The sequence below is a fragment of the Mesoplodon bidens genome, assembly GCF_964165515.1.
Source record: "Mesoplodon bidens genome assembly, chromosome: 9".
NCBI classification, from domain to species: Eukaryota; Metazoa; Chordata; class Mammalia; order Artiodactyla; family Ziphiidae; genus Mesoplodon; species Mesoplodon bidens.
In genome coordinates, this window is record NC_138166.1 from 51,956,978 (window position 1) to 51,972,013 (window position 15,036).

At 39.3% G+C, this 15,036-nt stretch overlaps 1 protein-coding gene across 4 annotated transcripts in view; it reads right to left on the bottom strand.

Moving 5' to 3' along the window:
* CDK14 (cyclin dependent kinase 14) overlaps nt 1-15,036 on the bottom strand; it is a 591,337-nt gene that overhangs the window by 232,965 nt on the left and 343,336 nt on the right. For all 4 annotated transcript variants that reach the window (XM_081243419.1, XM_081243417.1, XM_081243420.1 and 1 more), the window contains one exon: nt 673-793. In XM_081243419.1, the coding sequence (XP_081099545.1) occupies nt 673-793 (121 nt within the window). The remainder of the gene's footprint in view (nt 1-672; nt 794-15,036) is intronic.

Sequence of the window (15,036 nt, forward strand, 5' to 3'; positions counted from 1 at the left end):
TTGGTACCAACAGTCTTCAGGGGTATACTGTACCAAATTTAGTACCTTATAGTCACAGCAAAATTTTCAGACCACTTATCTGATTTCTGTTGTGAATTTAAACATGCTCCTACAACTTCCAACCCATACTGCTGTTTGGAGATATATACTTCCTTGTTATAAAATAAATCTACCAATTAAGACCCTTAGGGAGAAAAATCACCAAACTGACAGCTAGAAAAATGTCTCTGCCCCTGTCCATCAAGAACCATTAGCAGGGCTTCCCTGGTGGCGCAGTGGTTGAGAGTCCGCCTGCCGATGCAGGGGACACGGGTTCGTGCCCCGATCCCGGAAGATCCCACATGCCGCGGGGCGGCTGGGCCCGCGAGCCATGGCCGCGGAGCCTGTGTGTCCGGAGCCTGTGCTCCGCAACGGGAGAGGCCACAGCAGTGAGAGGCCCGCGTACCACAAAAAAAAAAAAAAAAAGAACCATTAGCAGACACCATCTGTAAGGGAGTCCCTGATTAGGGAACATTCCCAATTATGTTTTCAAAAACTCCAGTGGTATTGCCACACACAGGCCAACACTCCAGCACCATTAATCTTCATTCAGACTGTTAGGATGTTTGTCTAGGCTTGACCCAGACCAAGCACTATAGATAAATTAGCTAGAGTAAAGCTTCCATTTCTCACCACATGTCAAGGCAGGTGGAATATTCTGTCGAGCCCAGGAGGACATCTGGAGGTCTGTACCACAAGGTAACCACTTCATTGGAGTATGTGTGGCTAGGGACGGATTTTGCTCTTGCAAGACCTGTGGGTTACAGGAAACATAAAGAAGTTTAATAGGCATTAATAAAACAAGGGAATTTAAATTTGAGTGTTCACAGTTTTAAAAGGTCAAATGTTATATTATAATACAGAATCACGAATGCAATGTCAAGGTTACTAGAAAGGTTGGGGAAAGCATATTGTGGTCTACCTGTTTCAAATACATGCTAATAACCAATAAATCATTTATATTTGCTAATATAGCACCAAGAATCTAAAAAAAAGTATCCCAGGAGAGTAAACAAACGATTCATAAACCATTTGATACTATGCAGAAGCTTAGAAATCTCCTGGACTTTCCAAAGAATGTCTCATGGTACTTTAGTTCGGAGAGTTACAAATAAGTGTGATAAGGAAAAGTCCCAAGGTCAAATACCTTTGAGAAAAGATGGTTTAAAAAGTAAAACAGGTTTCCATACCGTGAGACTTCTCAGTGCCCTTAATTTTTCTAATGTGTACGGTGAATTTGAAAGATGAGAATATGACTCTTTTCTCAAGGGTTTTTCCAAAACTTCTTTTGGTTTCAGGGTTCTGTCAAACACTCACTAAGAAATGCTTATTCAGGAGGTTCATTTGAAAACCACATAAATAAATAATTATAAAGGAACAGTTAAATAAATCTGGTATGTGGAAATGATGAGATACCATATAATAAATTAAATTGTTTTCTAAGAATGTTTAAAAATTGGGAAAGTGGTCACAATAAAATGTTAAGTGATAAATTACATGCAGTTTGACCTCACAACCATAAATATTTATGCACTGAAAAAAGACTGGTGGAAAATATATTTGAATAACCTTAGTGGTTAGTTCTGGAATACAAGATTATCTGGTTTTTTAAGTCAATAAGTTTTTCTGAGCTTTTTCCAAGTTTTCTACAATTAATACATAATTCCTTTAAAAAACACAAAATCTATAGATGTTATTAAGAGAAAAAAATCTGTGATAGCTTTCTATCTGGGTATGTTCATTAATGACAAGTGTAAAGTATTATTTATCACTGTGATGCTCAAAGCGAATAAACATTTTTACAGTGAACCTACCATAACATATTTATTTTAATGTTTTGATTATTTAAATTTTTATGTAGTACTAAGGAACATAACTTTTCTCAGTTTATTAAACACTTGGTATTCCCTTTACTGTATTATATGTAAATGTTAAAATTAATAGAGCATCTGGTGAGAAGATGAATTTCTAATTAGTTCAACTATGGTTACAATAACTCAATTTTTCCTACCATGCAGTTTTTATAACACAATGGCATATTATAAATTGACTAATGTTTATAAGTATTCCATATTAAAATGTACAGATTATACACACACAAACATACCTACACATGTACTGTCCCTAACTTTTCTGCATATGAATAGAATAACTATTTCTGATAACAGATTTCCATAATAACCTCTACTCCTTTTCTCTCAAGGTCTTATCCTACCTCAAAGCATGCAAAACTGAACAACAGATAAAACAGTAAAGTGTTTCCAGAGTTTAGTAATCCCATCAAAAGGTTTAGTTCCTCAAATGAGCATGTTTCTCGATAGACTAAAGAGCTAATAAGCTAACAAGTCCTGAAGTAGGTTCGGACTTGTTCCATATGCTGTTGTCAAGGCAAATGGGATGCCAAAAACATTCAGGCTGGATTCCCTTGGTTTTGCCAAGTCCCTGTTGACAGAAAGCTAGGCCAGAGGGATAGGAGAAGTTAAGAATCTGAGATTTTCTTTGACAGCTCAGAGGACCAGACTGGTTATAGAAAATTGTGATACCCCCAGTTTTAAAGGGAGAACCAGACCTCAAAATTACCTAGAAATAGTATAAATCTAAATAATGATATGTGACTTCAGGTCAGTTATGCCCACTCTGAATATAAGTTTGTAAAACTGATTAAATATTTCTGAAAAATATAAATAGAAAAAGCTCTTCATCTACATTATTTTTCTCCATCTCATGTTTCAGTCAAGGACTGCCCAAACTCCATTCACTTGGGTCACACAACTGCCCAAATCAACAATGAAAACGAGTTTTCAATATCTAACTCTTCAATGTGTTAAGACAGTTTCTTAAAGTGGTTTGCATGTAAATGTGTCATATTGAAGCATGTTACTATATTATTAAGATACATTCTTCTGTATCACTTGAGAAAAACTCTTTCACATCTCACTTTAATACAGTCAATTAAAACATAATCTTGTAGAGAGTGTCCTGTATATTGTTAAACAAAAGGTTTTTACCCTAAAAATATTTCTGTTCAGCTAAAAAGATAAATAAATCCCAAAACCTTTCAGGGAGGGAGCACATTATTAAAACAATGACTCAAAAGAAAAAAAAGTATACCTTGAAGTAGAAATATACAACTGCATTTTAAAATAAATATATTTAGTAAAGATATTGTTATGTATTTATACAGTTCATGCATCAAAACATGCTCACTATGCAAAGTTTATTAAACTGCATCCTCTGGCTGAAGGAAAACTGTAGGACAGGATTAATTAGCACAGCATGTGTGAAAGCTTTCTTTCTCTGTTCCTTGTCAGTTGCCATGGTTACACTACAGGAAGAGAGCTACAATACCTTCTAAAATGGATGAAGTTCATGGGTTATTATCAAAACTTCTTATATTAATGTTCAGTTTGAATTAAGAGTCAAAAAGCAAAGTGAAATGCTAACTAGATGAGTATACGTTATTTATACACTGCTGCTTTGGCTGAGTGTGTACATATGAAAGGGTGCATGTTCCTTAGGGCACCTAAAATGGCTTGCCTAACGATTCAGAGTATCCAACTTGAAGATGTTACCACTTCTAACTAAGGAAAGACCCTAAGAGCAGAGTAAAAAATCCTATCATTCAAGCCCTCTTGCCAATTATTCAAAGTTGGACAACCTTGATTCTAGCTAGCATAGTAGAATCTTAGATTTCCAGAAGAGTTAAGAAGCTTTACAGGTAAGCTCTTACCCAAGGAAAGAATTCCTTTTCATATCTCTATAAGATGGTCTAACTTTTGCTGCCACCCTGAGCCTGGTTCTAACCTCTGGCAGGGACACAAAGTAAATCATGTGACAGTTCTTCCAACATTTGCCTTCAGAAGACCAGCCCTTCAGCGCCAACCAATGGAGATTCTTCAGACCTTATCTTAAAAGTTCTCTCAGCTGCAATGGATACAGTTGACCACTCCCATTCTTTTAAATTTACTCCCTTGACTTCTTAGTTATGGAAGAGATAATAGGAGTGACTTGGTCTGCTTCTGGAATCTTCCTCTATCTGCCCCATAACTGCTGGACTTGTCTAGAGTTATATATTTAAACCAGTGCTTTCTAAATGTATACACTCTGTGGGTAACTGTGGCTAATGCTATGTTTTAACTGTCATCCCTAGGTGACTTCTCTTAAGATTTTATCTCCAGCTCATACTTGTCTGTGGGCTTCAGATCTGGGTCTACCCAACTCCTCTCTAGACATAGGGATGAGGATGTCCTACAGGCACTAACCACAAGTTACAACCACTAACCACTGGACCCCAACCACAAGTCTCTATGGCCAATTGCATTGTTAATACAGGGAATATGCTGTGAGTCCAGGGTTAAATGCAATTTACTAATAAACTGTTTTAGGTTCCCCAAACAGTAAAAGTTCTTTTAGCTGTACACTCATGTTCATTAGATTCCTATTCTATGCACATCTAATTATTCTTTCAAATTCTAATGCATCCTTTTTGCAGGCAGTAACATTGGTTGGAGACTTGAGTTATCCCTCTGACACTATGGAGAAAACTGCTAAAACTAGCATTGGGGTTCAAGAATACTAATTCCCATATCTTTGCTTTGACTAAGGAATTGAGGAAGAACTGGCAACACTGACTTGTTTCTTTTGAATTAAGTGGAATAATGGCAAAAGGTAGATGGACTTGCTAAAGCCAACTAAAATACAATATAAAGGAATATCTCTCACCACTTCAGTCTTTCCAGAGGATGTGCCACTGTTCTGTGCTTGTCGGTGGTTTTGTATTTTATATTAGAGCAACTCCCACATGTCTCTCTCATCTTACCTCATTCCCCAAACTGAATGATCAGAAAAAGAGTGTCTTGCTCTTAATCGCAAAATCAATATTTCTAGGAAAGGGGCTCCTTTCTTCACAACTTGATTCCACACAGACATGACATACTTGGGTAACAGTTTACCATTAGGCTGTCAGGCTGAAAAGGGGAAGACTTCTCTATTCTGTGAGCTAGTCCACGGAGTAAGGGCAGAGGAAGGCTTTTATATTTCTTTCCCATTCCGCAGTCCTGAGAACCGGCCTGGAATTTATTTTAAATAGACATTTTTAATGGTGTCCTCTCCCTCCTAGAGGGTTTACGTTAAGTATCTGATGATGTGCTAAAGCTATTTTAAAAATTCATTATTGCTGCTCTTACAGTGTATCAATAAACAACCATCAATCAAAACAAAACAAAAAAGCATTTTCTTCTGATGTTGTCCAGAGTTTTGGCTTTAACCTTTTGCCTCTGCACTTGACAAGTTTTCCTGGAGGATCTGATTTACTACCATGTGTTCAGTTACTATCTGTCTGCTGAAGATCCCAAATATGTATCTCTACTATCAATCTTCCCCTAAAACTTTAGATTGCTAAACAAAAAATGTCAACTTAGATCCTCCATATATATCTTTAAGATTTTTATTGTCCCCAATTCTCCAACCGTTACTATGCCCTCCAGTGTTCTACAACTCACCACTAAACATCACCATCCATCCCTTCACCAAAGTCGGAAGTCTTGTTTCATTATAGGCTCCTTTTGAAACAGGAGGGAAGGGGGCAGGGCACACCCTTTAAAAGAATGACATAGCCCAAGGACATGACATAAACTGATTAGAACCAAGTAGGTCCAAGATGGCAGATGAGTTGACTTCCACTAGACCTTGAGCCTCAGTATACGCTGATTGTAACACATCAGCAAGCTAAATGACACACCCACAGGTGCCATGACAGTTCCAAGGCTGACTCTAAAAGTCAGAGTGGGTAGTGGCCCAGTTCCTGGAAATTCCCACCCCTTCCCCCAAATAGCTGGAATACTCCCCCCACTCATTAGCCTATGAAATTACCGACCCCAATAAAAACTGACAACCCCATACCCTAGGCCACTCTCCCCTTCTGAGATGGACCATACTCTGTCTGTGGGGTGTGTTTCTCTCTAAATAAATCTACTTCCTACCTATCAACTTTGTCTCTCACTGACTTCTCTCTGCGATGAGAGATCAAGAACCTGAACTTCATTAAGTCCTGAGACCAGGTGTGTGATCTCAGTTGAAAGAGTGTGGGTTCAAGTCCCAATCTGAGTTGCACAGTTTCACTTTCACTTAAAAAATTAAAAAATTCAATGGATTTTACTTTATAATTGCTCTCTTTTCTTCCTCATCATCATCTCTTGCTAGAGTATTACACTAGCCTCAGGTCTGTCCACGGCAGAAAGTTATCAATTTTGAAATACATCCTAGACAATAAATGAACTACATTTATTGAGATTAATTTTACTGAAAATTAAAGTTTAATTGGAACACTCTTCAATGTGAATAATAAAAGACTTGGATGCCCAATCTTCCCCTGTTAGCATCCTCCAAACCTCTTGCCCCATATCTGCCATAATAGAAAGCAGGAAATGTGAGCATTTTAGGGACAGGCCTATGTTTTTTATACACTTAATATCACATGGTGTTTCTTAAAGTGGAAAAAAAGTTTTGAGATAACAATTATAATCTCCTTTTCTTTCCTTTAAATGAAACATCTTTTTTTTTTCTGTCCAGACTTCTACTTTAACAGAAGCTACTCTTTACAGGATATAAAAATCCCTTTAAAATGTTATGACTGGCATTTGTCAGAATCTTTCAACTGAATAAGAGTAATCTCTGAAAACAAACTCTAATTAAAATGAAATTAAGTCCAGAAGACATTAAAACATGTTAAGGCAATATTTTATTTTGTTCTGATCTTATATTTTTATATAAGCATATATATGCTCTGACCTTTGAATTTTTTAAGTTAATAAATTATGCCTAACTTCTGTCTATCCTCAAGGGTACTTTTTTTATATCTTTCATTTGAAATAACAGAAATGATCAAAATATTTTAATAAAGACATTCTAAACAAGAAAGGAAATTTTCAAAGAATTAAATTTTTTTATATAGAAAGACTTTATTTTCTATTTTGCATAGAAGATAAAAACAATATATTCCTCTGGGAAATACTGCTTTACATGAAATTAATAGGAGTGGTGGTAAGACCAATTAGAATTCTTTGGCTGACTACCACATAAGAAACATGCTTTTGCTACCAGAGCAGTAGTCTGCATATTGGAAGACTTGTGATAAGAAAAAAACGAAATGCCTGACAGTTCTGACACTAACGAGTTAGTTGTGTCTCCTTGATTAAGTCACTTAAGCTCTCTTGCTTATGTTATGTGTAAAATAAGGGGGCTGAGATCAGAGTCATCAAACTACGGCCTATGAGCTGGCTACCTGTCTTTGTAAATAAATTTTGCTGGAACACAGCTACGTCTGTTCTTTCATGTATTGTCTATGTCTGCTCTTGTGCTCAGCAGCAGAGTTGAGTAGTACAACATGTAAAGCTACAAAATTTAGTATCTGGCCTTTAAGAAAAAGTTTGTTGACCCATGGGTCAGACTCAGGAAACTTTAAAGTCCATCTAGGTACTAAAACTCAGTGATCCTAAGAAAATATTACTAAGAACCTTGTTCATTAAATGTATGAAGATCATATATGCTCAAGTTCTTAAAAAGCCCTTTTAAGTAAATAATTCCACCTCACTGATCCCATCACATCACATCTGCATTAGCAGAAAAATGCAAAATCATTTTCAAGAGCGTATACATGAATACATCATCATTTTCACAGTTCACTGGTTTACATTTAATTTTCTAGTTTCTGCTTCTCAGTTAATGAAACTCATAGTTATTATTCCAATGCTAGATGACAACACAATATAGAAAATGAATTTCATAACCTGACTAAATTGGAAATTTTTATGAATTTCCATATCCATGATGATTTGTTTCCAGTTTTCAAAAATTAAAGGTAAAACATACTAAATTCATCATAAGAATCTAAGTTTTAAATCAAGACATAATACTCAGAACTTTTAGGCCATTTGCTTATAAATATGTATTTATATACCAAAAATATTATGAGCATGCATTTGTATATGTTAGAGAGATTATTTACTGAACAACTGTAACTATAATTAGGTCAAATAAAGTAAGAATAATTACGATTTTATGCCAGAGGTATGCTTTGTGCTTAATATGAAAGAAGCCAATGTATAAAGATGAAATTATCATACATACATAACATTCGAAATAATAACCTATGCTCATTAATTTTTTTAGCTTTGAAGAAAAATAACAAATCAGCTTGAGTGTTCCTCTTGGAGACTTTATGAGAAAATCATTCCCATTTCCTTCCTAAACCACCTAAAATTTTGTAAAAAGGAGGCAGGGGCAATACCCTTACCTAGTCTTACCATAGGTAATATAAAAATATGAGAATCTTTGGATAATATGCTAGTGATTATAATACAGAGGCAAACTTGATGAGAAATTCTTGAGCAGTTACAATCTGTTGGGTATTCTAAGGGTTTTAAAGGTGTGATGTCATTTAATCATTGCAATAACCTAGAAGGTAATATAATTATTAGTATCCCAATTATACAGACAGGAAACTAATTTACCCCTTGGTCTACAGTAATAAGTGGCTATGCCCAGATGTGAATGCAGGCAGTGTCACCGCCTCCCCAGAAAGACTGGGCATCTGGGAACAAACATGCTCCTGGGCTCCAGATGGGCAGTGGCATAGACTGAGTGGGTCCAAAGCCCAGAAGGGTGACAGGTCAGTCTTATGAGAGAGGGAGAGGGATGGGGTGAGGACAGGGAGGCAGGGGACATAGGAAAGAGAAGTGAGGAGAAAACACAGCTGGTTTTACTGAAAGGAGGTTCCAAAAGAATAAGTAAACTCAAGAGAAAATGACTGATGTTGTCTAGAGGGCCTCATAGAACAATCAGACAAAAAGCCCTCAAGGAAAAGAGAAGTTTGAAAAGAGAAATGCTCAGAAACCTTCAAATTAGGGTTTGGTTGCTTAAATAAGAACAGTTCTTATCAGCTGCTTTGTCTGTCTGTTTTAAAGTGGAAGCTGGAAGAAAGCAGTAGCCCCAGAAACGGAGTAGTTAGCCAGAAGCCTGCGGTAACTTGGAGAGTAACTGCTAGGAATTCGATTGGTTTTTTGGGGGGATGCTCTTTATCTTACAGGACCCCAAAGGCTCATTGTTTTTTTCCAGAAACCTCAAACTTGGGTGTGGTTAAAGCTAATCTGAAGGATATGTACAATAGTAACACCTAAAGAAAAAGCTCTTCTGAGGTGTCCTTACTGAAGTGAATTTTTTAAATATTCCATGAGATGAAAATAGGCAACTATGCTCAAACTTGAACTAAGAGGTTTTTATGTTTTTATAAGGGTAAATGTCCAACTAAATCAGTTCAAATTAATGAGAGAATCATTGAGCCAATTCAAGGGGAAAAAAAGGTTTAGGTCATGCTAAGTCATTATGATATTTTTAAAATTTTATGGTTGTTGCCCAATTTTTGTGAATTATTTTCTCCCATGCTTTTACTTTTTTTCTTTTCTCTTTTCATACTATTTGAACAGAGGTCAAGTTATAGTTTGGGGTCTCAACACTGTACTCAGTACAGGATTTCAGACATCATAATGAGAAGAAAATGTCTACTAAAAGACATGAACATTATTTTGATGATTTTTAAACTTTATTTGGATGATTTAAAAACATGTTTTATGACATCTGGTGACAATCTTGGTTGTCCTGATACTGGAGTTGGGCATTACTAATATATAAATAAACTTTAGATCTCCCAAAGGAAGTATATTGAGCATCTGGGGAATATTTTCAAAGATACATTAATTCCATGAAATAAACATATATCACAATCACTGCAGAGATGAGTCATATAGCTTTTGTGTTGGAAAGAATCTAAGCCAGTCTGTCTTCTATATTATCATTTTTATAAGGAAGTTGAGGTCCACAGTTGTATCCATTCTGCCTCTACTGTTTCAAATCCATTCCCTTCTTTTTGTGCTCACTGCACTGTCATTTTAGGCCTTCATACTTACTCTTCTGGGTCTTGAATCTTAGAAAGAGCTCCTCACTGGTTTCCCAGCTGCCACGTTTGCCCTTCCTATTCCTTTTCCATAGTCTGAGGAAGAGACAGTTTCCTGTAGTTTCCTGTAAGAGCTTCCTCTATGTGCTCATGTGGGACCACCACTTATAAGCTGTGTGATTTGGGGCAAGTGATTAACCTAGCTGACTTTTAGTTGCTTCATATGTGAAATGCATGTGGTAACTTTGCTGGATATTCTCTATTTGCCTCTCCTGATGCATTCTTTTTTTTTTTTTTTTTTTTTGCGGTACGTGGGCCTCTCACTGTTGTGGCCTCTCCCGTTGCGGAGCACAGGCTCCGGACGTGCAGGCTCCGCGGCCATGGCTCACGGGCCCAGCCGCTCTGCGGCATGTGGGATCTTCCCAGACCGGGGCATGAACCCGTGTCTCCTGCATCGGCAGGCGGACTCTCAACCACTGCGCCACCAGGGAAGCCCTCCTGATGCATTCTTGACTCTTCCTCCTTCCTGTTCTCTGTTGACATTAATGAGCTTGTAATTACAGAGTTGTTGGTCCCCTGGCCTCAAGTGCAGTTTGGCCGGTAGGAGGCACAAGGACCAAAAATCAGAGGGAAGGACAAAAGTGAGGTTGGTATATTTTTTTACCCTTTGCTCCTTCCCAGCTGGACAGGAAAATGGCTGTGGCTAAGTACTCCCTTGGAAGGCTACCACTCTTTTTTTTTTTTTGGCCACGCTGTGCAGCAAGTGGGTGGGATCTTAGCTCCCCGACCAGGGATGGAACCCGCGCCCCCTGCAGTGGGAGCGCCGAGTCTTAGCCACTGGACTGCCAGGGAAGTCCCGGAAGGATACCACTCTTGCTCAGTGGGTTCCAGAATCTATTTCTCTCGTAATCCTGCAGAGCAGAATGGTAAAGGCTCCCCACTACTGCTAGCCTGGAGGGGTTTTACATCTTGAAACCTGCCCACAGTTTCATAAATAGTCCCTTCATCCAAATCTCCTCAATCACCCTGTTTGAGTTGCCCTTTGTTTTCTTCTAGGATCCCTGATACAATGACCATACCTGACTCCTAGGGCATTTGTGTAATTAAATGAGAAATGCATGGAAAGGGATGAATACTACACTTGGCCTATAATAACACAGTACATATTGGCTATTATCATTAACTAAAACACCATCTGATCAGGTCACTCCTCTGCTAAAGAGCTTAATGGATCCTCTGGGCTTTATTCTGAAAGTGCAAATTCTGAGAAATAACCTCCCCTGCTATTATTACTCCAGCCTTTTTTCTTCCCCTTCCTTTCTATGTTCTGTTATCGAACAGAACATAGGCAACTCTTACCTGCCTATCAAATCACCTGTAATTATCTGATTTCATGTCAGTTTCTTTGCACAACATGGTCTCATTCCTTGGAATGCCTTACTCAGCTGATGGATTCCTGTATGTCCTTCACACCTATACTCTGGCCAAGTCTTCCAGAAACTTCCTTGATTTGCCCTCCCCCCCTGGTCCAGGCAGTGAACCTTCCTCTGTTCTCTGAATGACAGCAGCCCTGAGAGTGCATGGACATCCCAAGTCATTCATTTACATATCAGCCCCCTGCCGACCCCCCGCCCCACACAAGACTGCAGTCTCCCTGAAAGAGGACCATGCGTCATTCACCTTGGTAGCTCCAGCTCCTGGCAGGGCGTCAGCCCACAGTGAGTCTATTGTTGGACTGACAGAGAGAGAGAGAACAGCACCTATCATGAACCCGAGACAGTGTTCCCATAGCAGGTGGCACGGGTTTGTCATCCTGGCCAACAGGATGAATAACCAAATCCACCTCATCCAGAGCACCTCTACTTTTACCTGTGTTACAGCTTGGGACTTTGTGTCAGATTTCAATAGAAAAATCTGTTCCTTGGTTTAAAAGACTTTAAAACCTAATGCAAGTAAGATTAAACTACCTAAAAGCTCATGATTTTTTTTTTTTTTTTTTTTTGCCACAGCATGCGGGATCATAGTTCTCCAACCAGGGATCAAACCCGTGCCCCCTGCAGTGGAAGTGTGGAGTCTTAACCACTGTACTGCCAAGGGAAGTCCCCTGATTCTTTTTTTTTTTTTTGGTAAGAAGCAAACACTATATATATATATATATATATATATATATATATATATTGCTTTAATCTCTTTATGATGTTCATAAATATGTTAAATAAAAATATAATACCACACCATAAGGCTATTAATATACAAGCTACTGGTTCTTAATATAAGTGATGAACTTATTTTCCTAACAAACTCCATGATGTCTCAAACTTTATCTAATGTGATATTTAAAATTTAGATGGGGATTTCCCTGGTGGTCCAGTGGTAAAGAATCCACCTTACAATGCAGGGAACACTGGTTCAATCCCTGGTCAGGGGATTAAGATCCCACATGCTGCAGGGCAACTAAGCCCATGTGCCACAACTACTGAGCTTGTGCGTCTCAATTAGAGCCCGTGTGCTGCAAACTACAGAGCCCATGCCCCCTGGAGCCTGCGCACCACAACCAGAGAAGAGAAAACCCGCATACCACAACTAGAGAGAAGCCCACGCACCACAAGGAAGAGCCCGCGCACCACAACAAAAAGATCCTGCGTGCCTCAACAAAGATCCCGCGTGCCGCCACGAAGACCCAACGCAGCCAAAAATAAATAAAATAATAAATAAATCTTAAAAAAAATTTTTAGATGAATGAAACCTCAAGAATTAATCAATCTCTCATCCAAATTTTTATATCACATCTCATTCTCTATTCAACTCATTTGGCAGTAAGTATATGAAACTGTTTTATTCATCTGTTTATCTCTCCATCTATATTATAAGCTCCCTATGAGCAATGATCATTTCTTATGATTGCCCCATTTCTTACCATCACGTCCCACCCCTTCTGCATCCCGATATAACAGAGTCTTTTGTAAAACGTAGGACTTAGACAAGACTGTCTAAAGCACATTCAGACAAGAGATCAATTTGCCTCTACTTACTGGAATCCCTGCCTTTGAACTGAAGTGCTTATATGTGTGAAACCAGCTTAGATCCCAACTACAACAATAGCAGGTGTCTCTTATTCTGCATGGCACCTTAGCTGCCTCTCAAAGAGTTAACTTAAGCATAGAAAGAGGTGTGCCCAGACCTGAGAGTTTCTTTAAAAATACCTTGATGAGCAGAAGTACAAACACACTCATTTCAAAGCTTCCAGCTGTTTAGTTTTACTGATAGGAAGAGACCTGAATTTACGTTAGCTGCTGACTGTTTCTTTATTCTAAGAAAAGCACCTTAATGGCAATTTCTGTTATATAAATGTAAAGCAAGTCCCTACCCACTGTTCTGGGGAAGGCTGTGAAATTAACTTGCATCTGGATGCTTCAAACAGACCAAAGGGTTTAATGTAAACTGGGTGTCTGTTTTGGCAGAGCTAATAGGTTTCTGAGGCTCTGCAGTTTATTTGAGGGAGACGTTTGCTGCCTCAAGGAACACAAAGACAATGCACCAATGTCTCTCCCAGTTCTCGATCAGAGGTTTTCAGGAACCCAAAGGACTGAAGAAAGGGTAGGTGGTGAGAGCTATTCTTCACCCTACAAAGCACAGGACCAATTAAGCCCAACTTAATAACATTTAAGTCTAAATCCTACCGAGATTACTGATATTGGACTGTTGGTTGTGTTTTGGTGTAAATATTAAGTGCTATGATCGTTTATTGGGGCTGCAGGTCAGAGCACCCAGTCCTGTGGCTAGGGGATGCAAGGGGGACCCCAAGATCTGAAATTAGACCTCTCAGGAGACTTAGATTCTCACAAGGAGGGAAATTCCTTTCTGAAGCCTTAGGGCCTGAATTCCAGGTAGCATCACTGGGGTACACTCACTTGGGGGAGAGAAAAGCCAGTCCTAGGCAGAGAGAGGGATGAGCAAGAGATGAACAGAGAGAACCCTCTCTCCAATGCTAAGCAATCCTCTTCTGAGCCAACCACTTTGAACAGAAGTGAGTAGTACCACACTACCTTGCCCTTCCCCAAATTCTCCACTTTCATAAGTGTTGTTGGAAATGATACCCTGATGGTGCCTGCATCGTAGCAGTCTAAGGGAAGGGCCTGTTTTGCCCCTGAGCAGATGGCAAAGGAGGCCAGAATGGCTGTGGCAGTGCCAGTCACCAGGGAGGAGCCAGCTGTGCCAAAGGCCATCATGAGAGGCACTTTTACATGGTGGCATTGAGAGGAAGAGCAGAGGGGAGGAACATGAGGCGCCAGGTTCTGACACGACAGGACAAGACCTGGAGGGCACGGGCAAATAACCAGAGCCCACAGTGAGGAGCCCTGATGACCTGTGGGCATCCCTGCAAAGGGAGCAAGCCATCAAAAAATCTTGGTGAAGTATTACAGGCAGAAGGCACAGCAAGTGCCCGCATTCTGAGGCAGGAGGGGGCCTGGCACATGGCAAATATGATGAGGAGGCCCTGTGTGGAGGGCAGTACACCCAGCATGTGCTTTGGTGCACCCACGCTTCCTGAACCCTCTCCCCATGCCTCCTCTGCCACTTCCCACATGGAATTCTAATTCCAACCCATCCTCAAATTCTTCCCTGATCCCCAAGATCAGAAGTCATTCCGCCCTGTTGTCGATTTCCACAAGATTCTGCTGTACCTCTGATCTGTCACCCAGCACTTTACCTTGAAGCATCACAGTTACTGGAGAGTGATATTACCTTATTTAAGGCAGGGACCATGTCTGATTCTTGAAAGTCCCCAGGACCAGCCTAGACAGGATGAGTAATATGTTCACCAAGCTGGCTGGTTGGACTGAACTTGAAAGTCACTGGGTGTGTTTCAGAAGTTTCAGAAAGTGATCAATGGCACCTTTATCCTATATTTATACACAGAAAGATTTATGTGCATGGATACCTATTGTGACATTGTTTATAGCAAAAGACCAAAAATAACCACAAATTCCAGGAGGAAAATAGCTAAATAAATTATGGTACAGCTTCAAAATGCAGCCGATGAGGCC